This window comes from Prenolepis imparis, unplaced genomic scaffold (assembly GCF_030444845.1).
Source record: "Prenolepis imparis isolate NDT839.2.m4 unplaced genomic scaffold, iyPreImpa1.0 SCAF_2, whole genome shotgun sequence".
Lineage (NCBI taxonomy): Eukaryota > Metazoa > Arthropoda > Insecta > Hymenoptera > Formicidae > Prenolepis > Prenolepis imparis.
In genome coordinates, this window is record NW_028141160.1 from 18,419,503 (window position 1) to 18,444,437 (window position 24,935).

Below are 24,935 nucleotides of genomic sequence, written 5' to 3' on the forward strand. Positions count from 1 at the left end.
AAATTATATATTCTTCTAATAGAGAAAAGAACTAAATTTTTGTTCCTAAAAAAAATTTAGTTTACACTTAATATCCGAAATATTTAATATTAAAAATGTAACAAGCAAACTCCTATCACAATTTTCATTAAAAAATTTTGACTTTAATTTAAGATATTTATAGAGGAGGAGATTCTTAGCCTGCTCATATGTATGTGCAAAATAATATGCATAGAATGTCATCCTTCGGCCTGCACTACCTTTTGTCCTTGAGACCTTCGTGCGGAAACGGGGCGGTTTTAATGGGCGCGCATAATTTCCACAATGAAGAACCGCGTTGACGACATATCGCGACGCGACGTACGACCTTTTACACGATCGATGTAACATACGAACGGACGAAAAAACACCGTATATACATTGCATTAGGGCGATTCCCATGAGAATAAATGCGCGTGCTATTGTTGCGTCATAGCAATTTAGGAAACAAGAGAAAGGAAACATTTTGATAAACATCCGGATTAATGAAAATAATGGCAATTTTATGAAAATATATATCTCCCTCTACTAAAAAATGCATCATCGAGTGAATTAAGTGGAGCAACGAATTTTTTACAATAAAATAGACATATCAGGATAGCTTACACTTTTAACTGTGATATAAAATAGAATAGTTAATTCGCTATGTTTAAAATAAATATTTTTTTCATAATTATAGCCACGAAATTCCATTTCCGTAGTCGCTTTTTAGCAACTTTTTTTCGTCGGGGGTAAAAAAAAACTGCGCGATAAAACGCTGTAAAACGCTAACGAGAAAGATCGGCCAGGTAAGAAATGTTGAAATCGTTCCGCAGTCACGAAGAGGCCCCCTCGTGTCGTCCCCTCGTGACAGATCTAAGTGACCACCCTCGATTTCCGACGTAAAGTGGCCGCGCGTCGCGATTAAAATCTCCCGACTTTTCCCTACGTTGTACCATGACATACGTAATGACGTAGTATAACTCCCCAGGCGAATCGTAACGACGGGGGTTGTTCAATCAAACCCATTAATTCGTGTGCGCGGGCTGCTACGACCCCTGTGACTATGGGGCGATCATTAACGATGGGGAGGACGAAGCGGAAGCGCGTGTTAGCGGACCGGAAACCACCAAAACACCTCGCACGACACGTTACAACACGGAAGATCCCGGATCTGGTAACCGATATTTTTGTTCTTTCTTTTTTTACAGGAATACCGATGGACTATTAATTTGTATAAGGCCGACATCTTTGGATACATTTAAATCGCTATTAATTAAATGATAAGCAGCGCATAACTGCAATCTTATATATTATTTTCTCTGTAAATATTTCATCTTTTTTTTCAAATAATTCGTACAAGAAAAAAAATATTAGTTACCATGGCTAGAATTTAGCTATGGTAGCTAATATTTTTTTTATTGTATTAGATCTCATTTCAATAAATAAATTCAGACAGTTTCTGTAAAATTAAAATATGCGTGTCCGACATTTCGATTTATTTTTGCACAAGGAATCAGCTATTTCTCCATCAGTATCGCGATTTTGGTCATATATAATTGAACAACAGTGCAATATAAAAAAAATGCTCGACGCTGAGAATATTCTTCGCGAAATTGACGCTATTTTCAATTTGGCATCCGTATACCCGCGTCCAAGTATCGTACGTGCGTCTGTTCATGCGTAATCTTCTTCGCCATCGTCTCCTTCCGTATATTCGCGTAAGTGTGTCACGGAATGCGACGCGGTCAGTTTTCACACGTGTGCGGCGGCGGCGACACGTGATGTCCGGGGATAGTCTGTGATCGCGCGGTCATCTGTTTCCGCATCACGCGTGATGCACTCTTGCACTTGCGTGTGGATAATGTGTAGGTGTATGTGTGTCGACCGACGCACACATACATACACATCATCGATGTCACCTGCGCGAAGCACTTTGCACGGTGCGCGAGCGCGGATATCCTACATACATATATATATATGTATATTGCACGACGGATGTCTATGCGCAGTGCACGGATTGTGCGGGCGCCGGCGCCGTAGATAATCCAATGGGATGATCTGCCAATCCTTGAAAAGCAGACCGGACCAATGGTAACTGCGAAGGGTGGTGCTACGGCTTAATTATTCTCGGTATACGCGCATAGTTTCTCTCAAATTCCGCTAAAAATATACAATTCGGCAGACACACGCGGAATTTTCGGAATCGAGACACACCCGTCCGTGAAAGGAGGGAGATCGAAAAAAATTTCTTTATTCCCCGAGAGAACTCGTTTAAGACGCCGGAAACGCATTCTGATTAAGAACCATCAGATGCCCGAACTGATAAAGCCATGTGCAACTCGTAATATTAAATTATGATAATATGTTTGCGTGTAAATTAGCTCATTTGTTTTTTCAAGCTAGAATTTATACACTAGATAGTTCGAATTAGATGATGATATTAAAATTATGCTCGTTCACCCGAAATATATATTATAACGTCCAGAGCGGACAGAGTTCTAAAATTTCAGGAGATTGTATCCCGGAATTATACGCTCGTTCATCGTTCTAAAATTCGAAATGCAAGCTTTAGATGCGGCCTCAATGTATTTATGTAAATGCGATACAGAAAGCTCGTGTCTCTCGCTTACAGTTTGCGTCAGAAGAGCGACGACGACAGGTGGATGGAAGCCGCGGGGGCAATGAAAATAGAAATGGACCTTTAACGCCGCGCCCACGTTTCATCTCTCGGAAAAGAAATGGATCGTAGACTCCTTATTTCCGCCAACGATGCGCGAGACGGAAATGTTCCTCTTTCTCTCCCTATACCGAAGTGGTACTCAACGTTTGAGTCGACGGTTTCACAAAGGCCATGAGTCAACGTTTTTACGAATGAGTCAGAAACAGTAAATTTTTTTTCTAAGATAGCATTTAGTACCCCGCATAAAAGAGATATGCAGCTTGCAACGTGGCGACTTATACTTTTGCAGCGTCTTACGTTTCGTGTCTGTGATACATCCATTGATTGAATATGCATAGATCGATTCGCAGAGGAACTTGATTGAAAAAAAGAAAAACCCATTGTACATAAAATAGAACGGCATACCTCAAACGTAGAGTGCTGTTCAAAGAGAAATATAGCTTTGGATGTTTATGTATAAAATGGAAATGTTAAACACTCTCGCAGAGAGGAAAAATCCAAGTGGGGAACATCGCGTTTGAATCCAAAGAGATTACGATCGTGTCCCTTAACTCACTCACTCGATCTAAGTGTACGAGCGGAAGTGGCGAGCGAGAGCATAAATAAGCGCGGATCTTCAACAGCGGGTCCGACGTGATACCGTACACGTAAATCGCGTTAGAATCCTCTGGATGGAGCCCTCGAGCGAGCGGTGGCTGGTAGCGAAAAGCTGACACGAGGGACAGGTGGTGCTAAATAAAGACTGGACCGTCGCCAGCGCGGCTCCAAGATGGTCGATCCGAGACGTTCGTCGCTCTTCGTCTTCGTCGTCGTCGTCGTCGTCGACGACGGCGCTCGCTTACGACACGGATTTATCAGAACCCCGCTCTCTGACGTCTACCTCCTCGACGTCCGAGAGGGACGGTGTTGGATTTCACTTCTCCACCTACATTTGGCTAATTCCGAAACGCGCGGCCGCAGCTTTTACGCATCTACGCCTATGACGCCGTTGCCGACGACACCGACGTGACTTTCCGTCAGTAACGCATATGTTAGACGCTAGAATTTTCGCGTAGTTTGTGGATTAATCGACGGTCTGTTCACTCGCGACGGAAAAATTTCCGCCATTGTTCCACGTACATTAGCGAACTGCGCCGCATTGCGTTCCGCAGCTGTAGCGTCGATAAATTCGATTAAATTAGAGTGCGTTGATGAGATTGATGTTATTTGAACGAAACAATATTATAAAACTATCTGAGAATATAACTAATAACAATTTACGAAATATTTCTTTTTAACAGATTCGAAATCTAATTTTACTGTGATTTTTTCTTTATCGCAATTTTTTATGTTATAAACGTAGCATCAAATGGAATTTAATTAATAGAATTAAGATTAATTAATCTAATCATTGATTTTATAAAAAATTCGATTAAATTAGATCGCATCAATGATGTCATTTGAGCAAACAACATTATAGAAATATCTGAAACTATAACACACTAATAAACAATTTACCTATTATTTTTTTTAAAGATAAAATGAACTCGAAATCTTTTACTATGATTTTTCCTATTTATTGCAATTTTTTATGTTATAAACGCACAAAAAATTTAATTAATATAGAGCTAAGATTAATTAATCTGTTCGTTGAATTTATGAAAAATTCGGATCCGCAATCTCGACCGCGCGAGAATCGATTGGCCCCTTTGCATGGGGCCCCTCTAAACCGCACAAAAAACGGACCCTTCCTCCCCCTTGCACATGACGCATTTACATATTCACGCTTCTTTCACACGATTACGACATATTTCTCCGCGAGACGAGGGAAAAGTTAAGACGTCTCCCGTGGTCTTTCATTAACAAACGAGAAAAAATAAGTCTCTCAGATTACTTTGTAAAAAAAGGAAAGACCGCCACTCAAAAGGGCGATTAAAAAATTGAACTGTAAGAAGCATTTCACTACGATTGCTTTTTTTCCCACAGTCGTAGAGACAACCGTGGATAATCTCGGAAAGACGTCACGCAATTGTTCCCAATGATGATGCCAACTTGAAGTCATGCTGCAAACTGACAATTACGCGATAAATACTCGAATAAAAGAAAAAAAAACAAAGAAAACATTCAACGGCACCGTATTTCGTTATTATACGATAGAGAGCTATACCGTGTTATTTGAAAGTCCAAAAAATCACCCACGTACAACACCAAAAAATACAACACCAATAGCGACACCAAGTGTAGTGTAAGCCTTCACCACACACACAAGGTTATTAATAATATTATAGTGGTTAGCGGATCCTAATACAAGTTTCGGAGCGGACATCTGTATTTCCATGAAAGAAGACACTTCGATCAACCTTATCGCATTCCAAGGAAAGAATATAGCTCGCGTTGCTTTCATTCCGATCCTGAATTGTGTTTTTCAATTTTTCGAAAATAATTTCGCAAAAGATCGATTTTTCCTGTATGCGAATTTTTCGCTTTTTTTAGGCTCGAGGTTTTTATTTTTAGAATTTTTTTTCGAATTTATTATTTATACATATCGTACCAGTAAGAGTCTTAATAATCTGGACAAGATTGGTAATCTCTAAAAAAATAGCGGATTGTTGAGTAGAGCACATTTCCGAAAGGGCTTACTTTAATTATTATCGACGCGGCCGCCCTTGTATGCGTTCGAATGAAATTTTCGTGCGGCATTGAAGAATCCACCGGGCCAAACGAGGTGAACCGCGATGGGATCGATCGTCGCGCGATCAAAAATTAATACGCACCGTTCGTGTCTCTCGGCGCCGGTCGATTTCCGGCCAGAAGGGCTCTTCAGAAGAGACTCCGTACGCGGGTTCGCGGAATCGCGGCCGCGTTCCTCTTTATTCACCCAAATTCCACAACGTCTCTTTCATCTCTCGCGGCTCGACTCCCCCATATATGCCACGTACTATACGTTTCTCGCGGAATCGCGAAAGACCGCTCTAAACCGGCGAGCAAACGCGAAGCCTGCATGGTCTACGTACCCCGAAAGACTAAATATTTATAAGCAATGGCCGAACGGTTTCCTAGCGGATCGGAATGGATCAGATACGCTTCTTCCTTGGCTTGCGTTTTAATTTAACGAAGAAACCTATTTCGAAATTTATCTCTGGCCTCTTTATGCCATATTCTTGTTCTAATAATTCTTTAAGTCTAAAAAATGAAAAATGCAATCGGATATGAGCTACGTTTGGAAATCAGCTTTGAATGCAGCTTTTTTTACGAATCTCGTTAAAGTGTCTAATAAAGTACCTCGTTCGTTTCGACTACAAGACAAATAATCCGGCGCGAGAGGAAGCACTGCGATTCGAAAATTTGCATCTAAAATTGGAAGATGTTATTCTCGTTCCGTTTTAGCATTCCCGCCACCAAGGGCAAAACAAGACAGCAATTATAATAAACGAAGTACGATATACATACATGATCGAAAATAAATGAATCGCTAAAAGGCGCTAAAACGAAAAAAGAAATTTTTTGCATTTAAAATTACTTAAGAAAAACCGCTCATCTTTGAGAGAACAGACGAGAATAAATTTACTTATTAATTTATACTTCTGAATTGCTAATTCCAATAATTAAATATCGTAAATCAAGAAAAGAAATTACGTGATATCATCATTTAATTAACTAAATAGCAATATCGTTAAAATATTGCTTAATTAAAAATATATCATATTTTTTATTCCAAGTTTAATTTTTTCCAATGCATCTCAATAAATGAAAGAAAAAAATTTATTGTAAAAATTCGCTTTTTCAATGTGCCGGAGTAATTTGGAAGACTTTAAAATTAAATATGTGATTCCATACACAAATTATTTAATATTTAAAATAAATATTTCTTAGATTGACAATAAATACATTATCCCTTATATCTTGTTTTCTGTATATTTAAATAATAAAAAATTAGACTTAAATGTAGACTAGAATATCTCGATAAAATCTTTACTTTGTATGAACGATAGTGTCGAATCGAAGAGGTATAACAGCTATCGATATTGCGATTTATTATCACTCTGATTATTATTATCATCAGTAATATTATGCTAATTAAGAAAAAAAGAGTGTAAAAGAGTAAAGATATAAAATAAAATTAAAAAATATGAAAAACCAGTAACAAACAATCGCAAATTTCTCAGCAACCGCAATCATTATCATCACTTCACGTCAGTTTCACCAAGAAAGAAAAAAACACAATCAAAAAAAAGTACGTTAGAAGAACAACAGGTCGATCCACGGAAGATCTTTGCTATCGTACTTCATGGAAAGAAACTTGTAGGTACTCATACGTGTAGGTTTCTGATACGTGTGCGTGTGCCGCTTTCTCTCTCATTCCCTCTTTCCCTCTCTTTTTCTTTTTCTCTCATCGATCGCTAATATATTTCTCCATTTTTTTTCTCTCTTTCTTTCTCATGTCTTTGTCGCTCTTTCGCATTAATATAGAGTCCTTAGAACGGCCCTTGGCCCTCTCAAAGATCTCGGAAAGAGGACTCTCTGCCCGTCTCCTTACGCGCGCGCGTCAGGATGCTGAAATGTCATATATATGATGTCTTTACAAAAAGGCTCGTAAAATTATTCGACCGTGCGAATCCGTTATAAGCGAGTACCTTCTTAGTTTTTTTTTTTTTTTTTTTTTTTTTTTCAAACGTTGCATCAACGACTATTAATTTCCCATCACATCTCGACCCAATATTCCCGGGAAATTCTACGCGAAAGCGAACGAATCGTAAATCGTGCTCGCTTTAAGGGTGGTTCAAGAATTGTATCTATCGACAATGTTCACAAAATATAAAACAAAAATTCTCGGTTCCGTTTTCCGTCACGCGACAAATGTTGATCAGCAAATTTGTATAAACGCTGCGTTTATTTGACCCACCTATATACGCGGTAAAAAAAAAAAAAGAATTCCTTCGAGAGAGCGAAAAATCGCGCGGAAAAATGATTTCGTTGATTCGCAGCGAGAGAATTTGGTAGTCAGTGATTACGATCGCACTACGAATGATTCTTCTCGACTTAAGCCTACGGCACACGGTACGATTTTTCGTACTGGATTTGATAAGATTTAGTAAGATATTAGAAATGCTGTATTCTGATTGGTGCATTTTTAGTATGTTACTAAATCTTATCAGATCCAGTACGAAAAATCGTACCGTGTGCCGTAGGCTTTAGATTACTCTGATCTCTAACTACAGTTACGACATATGCGTTCTTAATATCCCTCGACAAAGCACATAAATGTGTACTCACCCGTATTGGCTAGGAAGTACTGCTGGGTAACCGGTCCGGATGCCTGTAGCGAACGGGAATGCTGAAAATCACAGATGTAATCGGTAAATCTCAATTTTTAATAATTAAGTCTCTTCTTCTGTTATCATAATCGAGCTTGTATATAATCTTTTTTTTTTCATATATGTATAATACAAACATAAAATTATTAACAATCTTGTTTTTATATTTTGCAATAAATATGTCAAAAAATTTTCCTAGAAATAATATAATTTTGTTATTTCTATGAAAAATAAATAAAATTAAAAAGTGACAATTCTTATTCTGATTATTGATATTTCGACATCCTTTTTAAAAGAAAAGGATAAAAAATAATAAATGAGCTCATGCGTAACTAAACAAATTTAAAAACGCTTTATTTAAAAAAAATTATTATAAATAAAGAAATAGAAATTAAAAAATGACAAATGTGAATAATATATTTATGATAGCATGATAATTTATCTAAACATATAACATTACATCGATTCAAAGTTAGTAGAAAATTTCCAACAAAAATAATTCATATTCTTAGCTGAAAATCTGTGTCATCTTCCATGTCATGTTTTATTCATTAATTTGATCAATATAGCATCAGTGTTCCATTAAAAGAATCTTGCCAAATCAATATACGAAATTTAACGATATATGAAATTTACGTATTACGAAAATAGCGAACGTGATATTTCTCGAAGAGATAATTAAGCGATTAAAAATTTGTATTTGATTTATCATGGACATTGAGAATTCGTGTCGCATTGGTAATTGAACAAATCATCCCGTATACAACTTACAGTTGCTTTATAAATAACATTTGTGTGTGTTTTGTCATTATTTTTTATTTTTTTGGTGTTATCGAAACTTTCTGCCTGTTAACGATCATTTAATAATTGTGTGCGCGATTGCGACACCGTCAGATAGGAACGGACACACGTGCGTAGGAGCGGACATATAAGTACGTGACGCGTGCACACAACTGAGATACTGATGCACCGATGGCATGCTCGCTATCTGAGAGTGCATTACGGCGCACAATAAACTTGAAATGACCATGCAACCGAATATAACGATTGTTAACCTAGAAAGAATATGTTTCGCCCTTTCCGTAGCGCAATATAAATGAAGTTGGAAGTGTCCGTATTTTCTGAATTAATAAAATATTATTTATATCTTTTTCATCAAAATTTAAAGTTCTCGATAAAGTTCCATTATATGTAAAAAAATATAAAAAGTAAATGTAAAAAAAAATATTTAAAAATCCAAGTATATGCAAAATATAATCTTTCCATTATACAAAAAGTTGTACAACTTTTTTATTTTAATCAAGAATATTATGACACTTCAATAGAATTGAAGTATCTCTTTAGAACTTTCAAAAGAATTATTCCGTGAAAAAGATATGAAAATGTGAAGGTAAGAGCGGATGTAAACGCAAAAAGTGATCTGCGTTAGTGATTGCAAATATGATGATCTGTATAGGGTGCATACGGCAATAAATTAAAAGCAATTCGGAGAGAAAAGAAACTAGACAATTCGGTACTCGGGTTAAGGCAATTTTAGACTTAGGTCTCGAAGCGCCAAACTATGTTGGCTCAAAGCCATTGGGAGAGTTCGAGAGAGTGACTCAAGGAACACTTTATTGGCTGATCGTCTTATTCCGTCTTTTGGCCCTATCGATCTTTTGCATCCACAATGTATACCACGATTTAATCGTTTAAGAAAGATCATTATTATTTATCCGTACAGGTATATTTAAATGAAATTCTTTTTGTTAATATATCAAATTATTTTTTCATATTTTGAACATTGCACAATATTTTTTTCTTCTAGCAATTAAAATAAAACATTAACGCTTTGATTAAATCATTATACATCGTTTCATTAGCCTTTCATTAGATTTGGACGTGCACGATTAATAATAAATATAATAATTAATAATAAATGCGACAGGATTATTCTACGCATCCTAAAATGCGCGTGACAACATATCATTACGACGCGAATGAGTTTTCAGCGATTCTGGCAATGGATCAACAGCGGAAAACTTGTGACTGTGACGCGCAAATATCAAAAACAACGAAAACCAAATACAAAGTACGACGTGACTCTAAACAGAAATGATGTAATCGCGATTCTTAAATCTTTATCAGAAATGCGCAAATATATTTATTCCAGTCGCGAGTTAATCCAGCTAACTTGAGAAACGTTTGAAATTTTGCATATGGTTAATTATAAGAATTAAACGCGATCGCAAAACCCTGTCAATAACAATTACGTACAAAATTTAATTCGACTAATTATAATATGGGCATTAAATTTGTGGCACGATCTAAAAACCTCGATATATTTTAAGAGCCATTATTATAGTACTAAAAATAGAAGACAAAGCAGTACAAATACGTCTTCTATCAACCAAAATAATTCACTTAAATAATTGGAACTTACTGTGTACGTAGAATTTGTATAATTTTTGAAATAAATGAATATATTACAATATTATGTCAGAAGAAATAAATGGCTAGCACACACTCACATCTTATTACACAATCACAAAAATGACTTTGTAAATGATAAAACTTACTCGTTTGCAAATTACCCCTGGGTTTAGCTCCGAGAATGGCCAAGTTGACATTTGCCTTGCGACCATCGATGATAGGATTAGGATCTTTGCATGCTCTTTCTGCCGCCGGTCTATCCCCCATAATTACCTGCGTACAGATTAGATTCCTTCAATTAATAAAAAATGAATGTGCTTACGAATACGCAATATTTTTTTTACGTATTTTTTTATGAATTACTATGTCATTCAAACATACATAAATTAGACTTTCTATATTTTCCAATGGATATTTTCAAAAGAAAAACTTTTCAAAAGAAGGTTAATGGTCCTAAATGTAACAAAGTTAAATTTTATGGTACGCATTTATTACAAATATAAGAAAGTAGCAGGTAGCATCGTAAAGTTTCTATGAACCAAAGAATGCAGTGAGAGAATAAGACTAAGGATCTTTTGTTATTCAACACAATCTTATCTTAGTCTCAAATATAAGTAATATTTTTGAACAGGTAATAGGTTTAAAACAGACTTAACGCTACACAATGCAATTTAAACTGTACAAAAAATATATTCTTCTACAAAAAACTTTTTTCAAACGAATATAAAGAGAACGTTTTTTTTAAGCGCACATTAAAAGTATTTTGATTTATGAGATAATTGCCGATAAACTTTTTTAAATAAAGAATTATGTAATAAATTGATGTTTTAAACAGAAAAAATCAATATCATTTATATTTAAATAATCTGGTATTTCATCATTAATATTTATTTAATATTTATGCGAATGTTTTTCGAGATCGACAAGTTAAATGATCATAAAACTTAGAGAGAACGCTTTTACATTTCAATATTAGTCTGTCAAGAAACAAAATACGGCAAACATTTCTATATAATCAGCGTATCTAACGATATGGATAACATAAAGACGATACAAAAATAATAGATATGATAACTCTTGGGAAATACATTACACAACGTGAAAGAAAAGATACTTTTACAAGCAGAAAGACTAAACTTGTTATGTTTCATATAGATAAAAACAAATTGAATTTATAATATCAAACTATAAAGTTAGTATAGACAAAGCATTTAACTAATTAATTTTATCAATTCTATCGATCACTTTTTCCTATCAGCCGTTCGATAAAAAGAAGTATGTAATAACGAAATAGATATTTATATTGTGAAGTCAATATATATATTCAATATCGCATTAAATCGCACGAACTACTACTCATTAATCTATTTGCTAATTACTTACAAAGCCATAGCCTCTGCTTTTGCCGGTCTGTCTGTCCGTGATGACGACCGCCTCTTCGATATCTCCGTAAACGTTAAAATGTTCCCTGAGACTCTTGTCGGTAGTATGATAGGGCAGGCCACCGACAAAAAGCTTCGTCCATGTCGTATCCTTTTGCTGCGGAGTAGTACCGGCCAGGGCTCCCAGCCCTTGCACCAGCTCATCGGGCGCTGGGGCACCAACCGCGCCCACACCGAGACCCGCGGCACCCGGCATCAGCATCCTCCAAATTTTGGCGAGATCGCCGCCGGACGGGACAACGACTTGCTCAATCTTGATACTTTCTTTGGTACCTCGGTCAATGTTAATCACGCCACAGGCCGTGCAGCATTTAGACACGGAACGCTCTCTGATCTGCAAACAGAATAAATTTCTATTAAAATAAGAAGAGAAAAAAATATATATAAGAATAAAACAACAGGAAGCCTGTGAGTTTTGCTGTCAGCTGATTTTAGAATTGATATCTTAAATGTAGTATATATACATACATGTATATATTTAGTACAGATATAAATAAAGAGAAGATTAATTTGATGGTTATATTTTTCTCATCGAGAATATAAAGAAATAATAATATTTAATTTCTCAAAGAAGATTAATATTTTTTTTATGACTTATTAACAAAATTTAATTTGAATTTTTTAATTAATTAAATCTAAAATTAATTTTTAATTCTCGTTAAAAACATTGAGTTCTATTATACCTTTTCAGTCTTAATAATAGAATTTCTTATTCCATAAAATTTGCAGGAGCAAAAACTTGTAAAGTGAACACAATATTTTGAATGAAATCAATACGTATGTATTTTCGTCTATCGTGAATATTCCAGATTTAAATATCTATTGCATCCTACGCGAGAACACACGATGAGTGAAATCTGCATATAGCACACCTAACTTTCCTTAAATCTTGCCCGTGTAAAATAGACATAGCATCATAGTGTATGTATGTATATCTTACTTTTTTCTTATTTTATTTATTTTGTCTCTTCACGCAACGAGAAAATTTAGTCTAACATAATTGAACAAGATCTCAATTATTTATTGAAATATATTCTCATTTCTAATGTACACTAGATGTTCTGGACAGAATAATTGCACGTCACATAACATATTAAGGAAGCTTCACTGAAATCGATACAAACGATCAAACGTTCTCGTTTATTTAATGATGCTCGATCTACATTGTGCCCTTAAAGTAGCATGTTTGTTACGGAGAGATTAATTTGTGTACCGCGTTGCTGTTTAATTCAACTGCGTCCAATTAAGGAGGCCGCACGTGTGCGGTTTAGAAAGCTTTGATGAAAAGGTTCACTTCTCATCCCTACGAGGGTGAAAGAACTGCTGCACTTGGTCATGCAGGATCGATACATAATGTGCATGTGCGAGTTTCATGCAATTACATATTGCAACCAAATTGACACGCGTGCGCTATAACGATGCGTGCGTTTTAATGCGTACGTCGTACGTGCTACGCTACAATTGTGATCTGACGGCGATAAACGAAGTGCTATCACTTTTCTCCCGAGAAATTTTATTTTGTTGATTTGTAAGAATGTAGACTCCACTCGCATTAACTTTAGTGAAAGGGGAATCATAATTGAGTGAAATGAACGCGGAAATTCTTACGCAAAAAAAGAGATATCGCCACTATATATATTCAGGTGCCAAGCAGAACTTTAGAAAACAATTATCATAACGATGTGAAATTACGCTAATTACGCGTAACGTATAATCAACAAGTCCAATGTGTAATCAACAAGAAGAGATTCATATAAAAAGAGATTTATATGAAACAATTTTTAAACGCAATTCAAAAGCGATAAAACAAACAAATTAAATAAAATATTTCTTACGTTTCTCTTTAAACAATTATTTTCAAGCATAAAATTAATTTCATTAGCATATATTTTCTATAGATATACAAAACAGCGGTAAAATAATATTATCATTTCCAATGTATAAAAAAATTGATTTTGCGGGAAGAAATGATTTTATATTAGGTATATCATACATTCAATAACGAAATTTTACTTATAAATATAAGATTCACAAAAATAGAACCGAGTGCGCGTGAGTAATGCGCTATCTAAAATAACATTGCCTACGTAATAAATCATGTCATGACGTGAGTTCAACCATAACATAGAGAACGACGTTCAAAAATATTAAAATTATTGAAATAATAGATTTATATGAAAACATTAAACATAGTGCGCGTAGATATATGTGTTTGATGTACACAACGTAATTAATATGTTTTTCTAATATTTCTATCTCTAAAAATTCGAATAATATAAAATGATTAGTTCAATAAAAAAATTAATATAAATAACTTGTATTAAAATATCATAACGCTCTTTATAAGAAAACATGCAGAGAAATGAAGAAATAAAGAATGTATTAATGTCTTTCAAGAAAGTTGATCAATTTTTTAAATTTTATTTGTAGTATTTATTGTAATATTTTAATATTTATTCATTTATATAACACAGAGAATATTCATATAAAAATCAATCTAACGAAGAAAATATACAAGATGAAAAAAAAAAATCTTTCGAAGATACCATCAGCAATATAGTGATGCAACATGGCATCCGCACGCACACACATATGTACATGTGTACATGCGCGTATACATCTGCGCTCGCAACTTCCTGCAGTCCGCAGCACGAGAACTGATGGACGACGAAAGCAAATCGTCCTCTAGTTTCGTCTGACGCTCACATTATTTTCGTCTATCTTCTCTGTCCGATTCGCTCGAATCGATGACTCCTCCGAGCACAAAGAGAACAAATAAATCTCCTTCTGCGTAGAAGCTGAACCCCTCTGTCGGGGAAAATCTGACGGAACAACGACGAAGAGCGAGAGAGGGCTTTACCCCGAGCGACGAAGAAAGTTGTACATCGAGGGACAAGAAGAAAGGACAGGGAGGAGAAACCCTGACCTCCATCCAAGGCTCTCTCTCCTTCTCTTCTCTTCTTTAAAGAAGCCTGAAAAGGGAGCCAGTTTTGCTCCTCGCTTAGAGAGAACGATTCGAGGGAACCAGGTAGTAGGGCATTTTTCGTGTGGCTCGTCTTTCGAGTTTCTGCAATGTGTTCTACGGTTCCCGATGTAGAAGAGGGAAAGAGGCCCTTTCTCCTTCGTGCCTTTTCTTGCCTCCTCTCTCGTTTCATCGCAGCATGTTCCCAACGCGTTCTCGCTTCTCCTTGCCCATACCGTATTATCCTCGCCGGGCCCTACGGCGAGGACAGAGGGGCCCCTCTGCTGTAACCCCCGCCTACTCTCCTTACCCATCCCTCTCCATGCCTTTTTCTACCGGTACTTCGACAGAACGATCGTCCGTTCCCGGTCGAGATCCCCCAAAACGACGGCGGCAGCTGCTGCAGAAAACCGGTGCAGCACGCCGTATAATCATATTGTTGTATTGCCATCACCGCCCTCTCCTCCTTCACCATCTTTCGTCCTAGACGTCCTAGTTCACGCCAAGTTTGTCCGAACATTTTCTCAACGATATAATATAGCTTAAAAATAATCAGAGAGATTTTTAAGTTGAATATATAAGAATAACTCTACATTATTTAATTTTAAAATATTCCAATAGTCTACGAAAATAATATTGATAATTCGTGAAGCTAAAAGTATTGATAACAATCATTTTAAACTAGGAAATTAATTTTCTCAATACATTATTGAATTCAATAAATCAAAATAAAAACCTCGTTATTAATAAATTCTAGAATATACAGTTTATCTATCCTATCTATTTCAAAAGCCTTTGTTCTTTGACAGATCATAATTTATAATCCTGACAGTTCTATTTCTAAAAAATACTGTTTTTCCGTCATAATATATTTTTCTCTCGAGTTCTTTAGCCGTGCAGTGTCGACCAGTCCTGACGTTGGTGGAAGCAGTTTCAACCCTTCAGGTAGTAAGAAGTACCCGCTTGCAAAGGGTAGAAACAATGGCCGTACGCCGGCTGGTTCGTAAGCCAGCGGAAGCATACGGCAATCGGGCTCCTTCACCATCGTAAAACACAAAACTTTCGATTCTCAGCTGTGTGCATTCCACGGAACAAAGTGTCCTTCCGGTCTTGTTCGCGCGCAATAAAATCTATTTGCATCGAAAAATAAAGAGAATCATAAAGAAAAATTTCGCGATACGGAAATTATGCGAAATCTCTCACTCTCTCTTTCTCTCTCAAAAGAGAGGAAAGAGAGGAAAGAAAAAAACGCTCGTGAAACGGTCTCCTATTCTACGGAACACCCGTTGAGAGACACTGGTTTTTAATAGCTCACACGTGGACCATGCAGACACCCCGTGGTGTACGAGAAGAATGTACTTCTCGGAGACGTGCTGCACTTAGACGACAAATTCCCATCGCGTTAACGTCGTCGTCTTTCGATCGCATCAACCGTGTGGTGTACATTCGGCACTGGCCGATTGCCACGCGCTTCGCGAAACCCACGAAAATATCCATCCTCTCGGCCAAAGTCGCAGATAGACGCAGACTTTCGGAAAACACAACGCGACGCTTGGCTTTCGTCAAGTTACGAGAAAAAAATGTCAAGCCATATACAGGAGAGTTAATTGCACAAGCGTGAAAAGTGCATTAACCCGAAGACATGCCTGCGGCTTTTTTAAGACTCATTACCGCGAAAATTCTCGCAACGTTTCTTTTTATTATTGAAGGAATTAGTATCTCCGTTGATTGATTCTATAAAAGGCAAGATAAAAAAGAACAAATGCTTCCACTATATTCAAACTTACGTTTAATTAACTCTAATTGATTTTTAGGCGGATTCAATTCACCTGCTCGTAATTTTTCGTAATATTTACATATGGTAGCGCGTAATTGTTAATTAAGTTTTAAAACTGTTTCCTTTCGGAGCTAATTGGCACGTTATTCATCGCGTCTTTCTGCAAAACTTGCCACGGTAAGTTATGCTTATATACTATATACGGCGCAGCCTCGCCACGCAACCGATAACGTCATTATCAAATTGTTTGCATCTCGTGCAGGAACACTTGTTGAAGCACGATTGACAATAAGCGTGTATGTCTGCTAAAAGTTTATATCTGTCGGCATCGACGGTGTACGGATCGTCCGAAGAACGTTCTGCGCTACTTGCCCGTTAATAGCGTGAAAATTGTACATGGCTTGCTTTTTTTGCATTGAAGATATACCGGCTACATAAGAAAATAGTACTAGAATCTCTAGAGAAAGAAAAACACTTTCCGTGTTATTAGGAAAATTTAAAAAAAAACTTGAAAAGTCTCGAAATCTCTATGCATTACGTGCTTATAACTTTTTTTTTTTAATATCAAAATCATAATCATGATGATTTTATTAACATATTAATTAGATATTTAAAAGAACTACAAATACTACACATACACACATATAAATTATATAATGTGACGTCTCTCTTTAAAATATAATAAGAAGAATACTAGAAAAAATATTCTTTTGTAAAAAATTCTTAATTAATCAATTAATATTATCAAAATTATAATAAAAAAGACATCTGCAGCTGTCAGTGTATGATATGAAAAAATCTTACATAAATACGATGCAAAATAGATCCTATACCATTGTATCGTTTACAGAATTTTATAAAATCCTCAGAACTCAGCGAACTTCCGAAAGAACATCGTACATTAGCATAACTCGGTCTAGACCAGTCCCGTTACCTTTCAAGATAAGGCAAACATAAAAATCGTAGCAAACTTTCGCGAGCAAATAACTTCCACATTCTTGTGCAAACTTATGAAGTACCAATCTTTTGCGAGGCCTTCCTCGCAAAAAAGAAAAGCGATCAGGTAAGCCTTACCGTTGAAAATCCTTCTGGTCGAAATGCTTTCAGGAATACATTACCATATGATTAATATGTATATTAATATGTATATTTTTATATTTCTGCTTTATAAGCTAAATGGAAACCTGAAGTTTACGAGCTTCATAATTTTGATAATTTCATACAGCTCTGGCCTTTTGTCGCAACATTTTAATCCGCTTAGTCATAAGGTGGTATTCACGGATATTATACAATGAATGCGATAGAATATCCTGCAATAATCGCGGATTATTATTCCGAGCAGTTTTTCGGCCAGAGGTGCCATCACCTGCGCCCGTTTCCAGACGTACTGGCTCGGACGAAATTGCCGGGCACAACCGTCGGGGTTTATTAATAAACATCGGAGAACACGTGCCCGGTCGTCGTGGCAGCCCTTTGTCGCTGCCACCGGGCCGTTGAACGGGGGTTGAGAGGGGACAGCTGAGTGAAAGAGAAAGAGAAGAAGCAGACGGTTTTACGAACGCGGGCAAGATGGCCACGCGAGGTTTCGTCGAGGAGAATAAACAGAATTTCCTGCGCGCACAAATTTGCGCGCCACGCGATTCCACACCATATACATGTATATACAATTTGCTGAGTAAATCGAATTCGGTCGAGATGCCGCGTAGTTTCGTGCCGATTGATCGCATAGATCGCATCCCAAAGAGCAGGGATTCAGGGAAGCGCGAGCTAAGTCGTCCAATATTTTATCAATGCGTCTCAATGTCGTGAGGAGGAAGAGAAGAAAAGAACGATCCCTTTTCCTTCCGCGACAGTATTTTCTTCTCGTAATTATAAAAACTCATTTTCCAAGAATGAAATAGCCGACGACCATTGTTATCTCGTCAGTTAAATGGATTAAAATCGATATTACGAAATGTCGAATGTGTGCTTGGAATTTATTTGCAACAATTAAAAGACTAGATAAAACTGTATCGGAATTGCAATTTTTATATTCTTTATATAACCAAATTGCTGCGCACGTGATTTGTCCGTATCATAATTTTTTAACGTATCATATTATCTTATTTTTTCTCTATTTATTTTCTATGTCTATTCTTTCCTATCATTGTTTAATTTCTTCTATTTCTCGATCAATATTTCCTATAGTAAAAAAATGATGTGAAAATAAATATAAAATTCAAATAGAAATGATAAATGTATATCTGAATTATAAAAAAAAGTGCCATTAGTCATTCTCTAAATAAAAAAAGAACATTTCTTATTTATATACGCTCAGAAATTATAAATTAATCGATCTTGTCGTCGCACACGTTTTTGTAATTATAAAACCACACGATGTGAAAACGCGTTAAGCGATACGCTGTAATGATAGCAATTAAGGAACGATGCTATCAACGTTAATGAGCCGCGCGACTCCAAAATTCATGCAGCGAGCGCAACGATAGCAGCTTTATACATGGTATGCATTAAATATGACGTGTGCTAACGCGCAAGAGCGATGACTTTTTTACGAGTTATCTGGTAGCCAAGCGTGTGCTATTTTCGAAAGAAATAACGGTGAACGGTGAGCGCCGATCGAAAATAGATCGATCGAAGAGAGAAAAAGCGTGCCGCGCGACTTAATTACTCCTCTAAAGACAATTGGAGAAACAATCTAAGTTGATACCGCTACTTGCCTCGAAATATTTCTATATTTATCGCAATAAAATATAATGGTTTGAAAAAAGTATATTTCTCCTTCATGCGAAGAATCAGCAGAAAAAAAGATTACTCACCTATGTTTACTCCCGCTGCGTGCCGTTCGTATATATGTATAATACGTATATGTGTGTCCGTACGTGTCGCACCACAATCCGCCGCCGTGATAATCCCAATGATGATACACAATCAGTATTACACAGCAAAATTTGGAAGGGATCCACGCGATCGCGGACGCACTTTAGAAGAGACGGCTGCTCCACCCGGTTGGAAAAAGAGAATATACGCGCTGCGGGCACCTCTTTATTCGGACGAGTAGCGTATTAGCGAATCACCACGCGCTGAAACGGCGCTCTCTTTGCGACCGCGAGCGCGCGCAAAAACGCAACCGACACCGACGAAGGCCCACGTGCGAATGCTGCGTCGAGTTTGAGTTGTCGCGGCTACTGTGCGCGGCGCTTCAGCTTGCCAGCTGGCTAGTCATCGAGCGTTCCGATTGGCTCGCCTCGGTCACGTGCTCGCGCAATGATCACCTGGGAAACAAGCGCTGAAATTCGAAAAGTCAAATCGATCGGCCGATACTCGCAGACGCTTGTTCCGCAACGAGATGCGCCTCACAAAGGGGTAATGACGTGTCCGGATGATCGATTGTGTCTCCAACACCACGTGTGCAGGTAAGTTCACGTGCAGATGCTCCGTATTATCGCCTCGATCGCTTTTACTCTCTTCAAGAGTATTTATGCTATATGTATTATACTATAGATTTTTTCGGGTCACACATAATGATTGACAAAATAGTGTATCTATTGATAACATTCTTCCTATTCCTTATATTGATTGAGAATGTGATCCAACATTTTCATAGACAATTCTAATTTATTCTATTGAACAAGTACTAGTCACAATTGCGAAGTTTACAAAGATAGTTACGTAAATTAATTTAGCATTTATTGGAAAGCAGAATTATTAATAGACGTAGAATTATTTACATAATGTTACGAAAAAATAAAAAAGCATACAATATATAATTGAATACGTCTATAATATTTTTTTATCCAAGTATTATTTATTCTACTATAACTGAATTTTATTTTTATATTTCTTTCTTTATATATATATATATATATATATATATATATATATATAAAGTATTTAAAATATATTAACAATTATTCAGAAACTGTTATAAATCCTCTTTTATAAACTAAAAATAAATATAAAAATATATTTATCTTGAAAAATATTTATCGTAGAAACAGTTATTATATAAAAGAATTTTATTATAACGTCAGAAAAATAAGTTCCTTTCTCTTTTGTCCTGCAAGAATTTCTCTTGCGAATGGACAACAAAGCGAAGCGATCCCGAGGATCCCGAGGATCTACGAGGCGAGGCGATGGTCTGCGAAGGAACATCAGCTGTTCGAATTATTATCGTTACAGACGACGGCAGATGTTCGCTAAGCCTGAAACGCTCTCCCCCGAAAGCTTTGAACTCGCTGATCTTTTTTCTTTCGAACCGGTGAAAAACTCGCGAAGAAAGCGCACCTTTCCGACGCCAATCGAATGCATATTATCTTGAATTGTAGAATAAAAAATATCCGGCATAGTCCTTATCTTTTCAAACTTGTATCAACAAAAATCTTGACGTAAAAATATATTCTTTTTATACGTTTATATATCGCTTATATTTAAAATATCATATATTTAAAATAACAATCTCGAAAAATTTATTTAATAATTCATAGCAATGGAACGTATTAATTTAACATTATAATTTTATTGCAAATTTTAAGATAATTTACTTCCACAGAAATAATTTATATATAGTCTCATTATCGTATTGTCTGTTATTATTATGTTATTAATATATAGAAATAATCCTATTGTCGTACATATAGAAAACATTTGTCATGAAAACGCTATGCTATACTGAAAATGTAACTATTTCAACACAATTATAATATGTGTTTCAATCAATAGAAAATCTCACAGAGAGTCTTCTACATTGTTTCCTATCTTAGACAGGATTATTGTTTACCAATAAAGATATACAAGTTAGAATTATGTCGTTATGAAAATATATAGTCTCTTTGTATTTCTTCTGCACATTATACAAATTACGATCGTAAAAATCATCATAAACAATTTTATTGCGCAAACTCTCGAGGATAAGCAACCAGGCAGCGATAATTCGTAGCTGCCCAGCTAAGTTCCCTTTGATACCTTTGAAGATACACGACGACGCTCGGGAAGTTTGCATTGTTCGAAACCTGCCGTTAGTTATGTACGACGGAATATAGGATATCATCGTCCGTCCGCGTTCGAAGGAGAGACCCCATAGGTTTGTGGCACGCGCTGCCAGCTGCCACACAGCTGTCTCTCCTCTGTCGTCCCCCATACACGAGGCCAGGGTTCTTACCCGACCGTGGTGCATTTACCACACCGAACGAACCGTTTCGCTTCTGTGTGCACGACGCACGTGCGTACGCGCGACTCGACCATATTTTGTCGGCGTGCACGTTGCGACGTTTGTTGAAGTGCCCTTTCGAATCCCACGTATGTAAAAAACGCGAATATCGAAAAAAAATCTGGTAGAAAAAATCTATAATAATGCTCCCAACCATTTCGCCAAATCGCCATTTTAATCGCATAAAATTACGACTATTGTCAACGACTCTGATGTCCATTATTTACTCATTAAGTAAGTTCGCTCACCTGCAATTTTTGTTATTCCTAAATGTAATTATAAACACAACTGTTATAAACATAATTATATATGTTCTCGACACACACACATTCGAATGTAAATTTTAATTATTGAAATCTATTTTTAAATTTTGTCATATAAAATATTCTTACAATTCAGAACAATATATATGTATATATGAATCTGAAATATACTACGTTACGGTTAAAGAATGATATTTTTTTAAGGGTTCAGTAATCGCTCTTTCTCGTGCGAAATACATATGCTGAATTGCATATACGATGTCATTGGAAGACAGGGCTACGCATAGGGTTTTACATTTGCGGTTTCTCATCCGGCTCGACCGGCGCAGCCTCGCAGGAAATAGTCCTGCAGAGTATCCTAGAGGATATAGGGCTATTGAGTTTCGCATGAAAAAAACGAGGTTGTTCGCGACAGAAAGTGGGTAGGAGAAAGGGATATACGAGGAGTAAGTGTTCACACGAAAAATAAAAAGGACCGGGAAGGGGGAAAAGCGAAGTGCACACGCCAAGGGCCGGAAATCCCAGGGCATTCAACTCTGACACCCGGTATATATTTAGATTTAAAGAGACCCGATTTCTCGTAGATATGTATTGTACATGACGCGATTAATTGATAGTCCGAATTTTTAAAATAACCCTTAATCTTATACAATATCAGCATTTATTCCAGAATCACATCCATTGCTGTTTGAAAGATCTATTAAAGTCTAGAGAGAGTATATTTAGAGAGAAGAATATTTTTAGGATATTTCTTAACAACCTGTGGGATGTGAGAACGATTATAAAATATACAAGAAAAAAGATGATGGATTATCAAAAAGATATCTAATAATTTTGGCGATACGGTATATTTTAAAGGACGATACTTGAAACATTGAAAACGATGGTAAAAGTTGCTACTGCTCTATTGTATTTTCTCGTTAACAAAAATAGGGTGAAATATTATATTAATTTTCTTTATTACATATTCTACATATTAATAAAGTATTTTTATAATTTCAAAACTAAAAATTATACTTATTGCAGTTTGACAATTTTTGTATTCTTATTGTTACAAGATATAATAGTTTGAAAATGTTTTTTAAATCATCATTCATGTCATCAAAGTTAATCGTGTCAGATTTTTGATTTGCGATGCACAGAAATACGTTAAGTACTAGGAATAAAACCGTACGGCAAAGTTCACGAGACGACACGTCGAAAGGATGTCAATTGGCAACCGAACCTGTTCAACCACTCGTGCGATAACTCGTTAGAAAACACATATTTCAGATATGCATATTCTTGTACGGAGCGTACATGTGCTCCGAAATGGGATTATTTATGACGTGTCCGAGAGAAATGGAGATTAAATTGATCGGCCACGTGGCGTTAGATAGCATCGTCATTTTTAAAGAAAAGGACACTTCCGCAAAGGAAGTCGATCATTTCCTCTCCTTCGTGTTTATTGCACAATCGCGCACGCAATGCCGCCTTGTATCGGCTCACCCACATATATATATCATCTGCATGTGTATACGTGAAAATCCACGGAATTGCCGGCTAATATATGAACATAACAATATGCCATTATATCATATTCCACTCTCTGTGTATCGTATACACGCGTGTCACGCCGAGAGTGTAACGCGATCGAGGGAAATTACTGTAATCCCCTATATCAGAGTTTCATTGGCCCACCCGTCTGTAAAGCTATTGTTTTTTTCGCACGCTTTTCATCGAAGAAAATTATATAAAGTACATAATCACTGAATTATTATATATAAACACTTTTTATGCATTTTTTGCACACGTTTTTTACTTGTCTCTCTTAGATATATTGGTATGTTATATTAATCTATTTCGCAAATTTCTTTCTAATTACTACACACTCTGCCTTTACATGAAACATATAAATATATAATATTTTTTCATATTAATGATATTTATATGTATAAATTTGGTAAAGAGGGAAAACGGTGAAATAATCGTATTAATGTGTGTTCTTTCCTAATGTGTTCCTTAACTTGTTGCCGCGAATTAGATGTCGATGCACAACTTAGATTGCGAAAATCTGCCAGCTGAAAAATTACGCGCGAAAGCTGCAAAGTATAAGTGTCTTTAGACAGACAATACCAGCAGCGGCGGCCTTCTCGAAATAGACGAGGAGCCCAGCCCTCCAAACTCGTCCGAAAATAAAACAGGTTTCTTTCTTGCAAACGATGACGTGCAATTGGTGGATTCTGATAGAACAATCATTTATTTATTATCCGATATTTATTTCCGATTGACATTGTCGTCATTATGCTATTTACAGCGTTCAACGCGAGTTTCGAATATCATTAGCAGATTATCATTTTATTGATCGGCTTGTGTACAAAATCAATCCCGAACAACTGTGCAATCCTGCGAGCAATTGTCCAAACAAATTACGTACGTGTCGAAACTTATATTATCAAGGGCGTGAGTTTCTCATAATCATCATCATTTTCGTAATGGAGTAATACTTTTAAACGTTTCGCAGAGTTGTTTTCCATAATATTGTCAGAGAATTCGATCACAGAATTTGATATGTATAATGTGATGTAATGTGAAAGTTAATGGATTAATATAGTTTTCCAATTTCTTTTTAATTTTCTTGGTAATAATGTACATTGTTTAAAAAACATTTGTTTATTTTCTAGATATTTTTCATTAACTTTAGACGATTTTATCAAATATAATTAATAGTGATATAGAATTGGATACAAATAATGTTATAATTGTATATAAAATTACCAGTTTATAAAACATTATATATTTATATCAAAAGTCTAAAAATAAATATTGTATAGAATTTATTAAGATAATAATTATATTTAAATTGATAAGAATTTAATTAATGAATCAAATATGCACAGCTAAATAAAAAACAATATAA

General features: G+C 36.0%; 1 protein-coding gene across 2 annotated transcripts in view; it reads right to left on the reverse strand.

Annotated features, from left to right (window-relative positions):
• The window catches only part of LOC145932483 (RNA-binding protein 24), a 29,296-nt gene extending 9,570 nt beyond the window's left edge, over nucleotides 1–19,726 (reverse strand). For both annotated transcript variants that reach the window (XM_083031462.1, XM_083031461.1), the window contains exons 1-4: nucleotides 19,384–19,726; nucleotides 11,770–12,162; nucleotides 10,533–10,659; nucleotides 7,934–7,994 (exon numbers count right to left, since the gene is read on the reverse strand). In XM_083031462.1, coding sequence (XP_082887588.1) covers nucleotides 7,934–7,994; nucleotides 10,533–10,659; nucleotides 11,770–12,030 — 449 coding nt within the window. In that variant the 5' untranslated portion in view covers nucleotides 12,031–12,162; nucleotides 19,384–19,726. The remainder of the gene's footprint in view (nucleotides 1–7,933; nucleotides 7,995–10,532; nucleotides 10,660–11,769; nucleotides 12,163–19,383) is intronic.
• Between the last annotated feature and the right edge of the window lie 5,209 nt (nucleotides 19,727–24,935).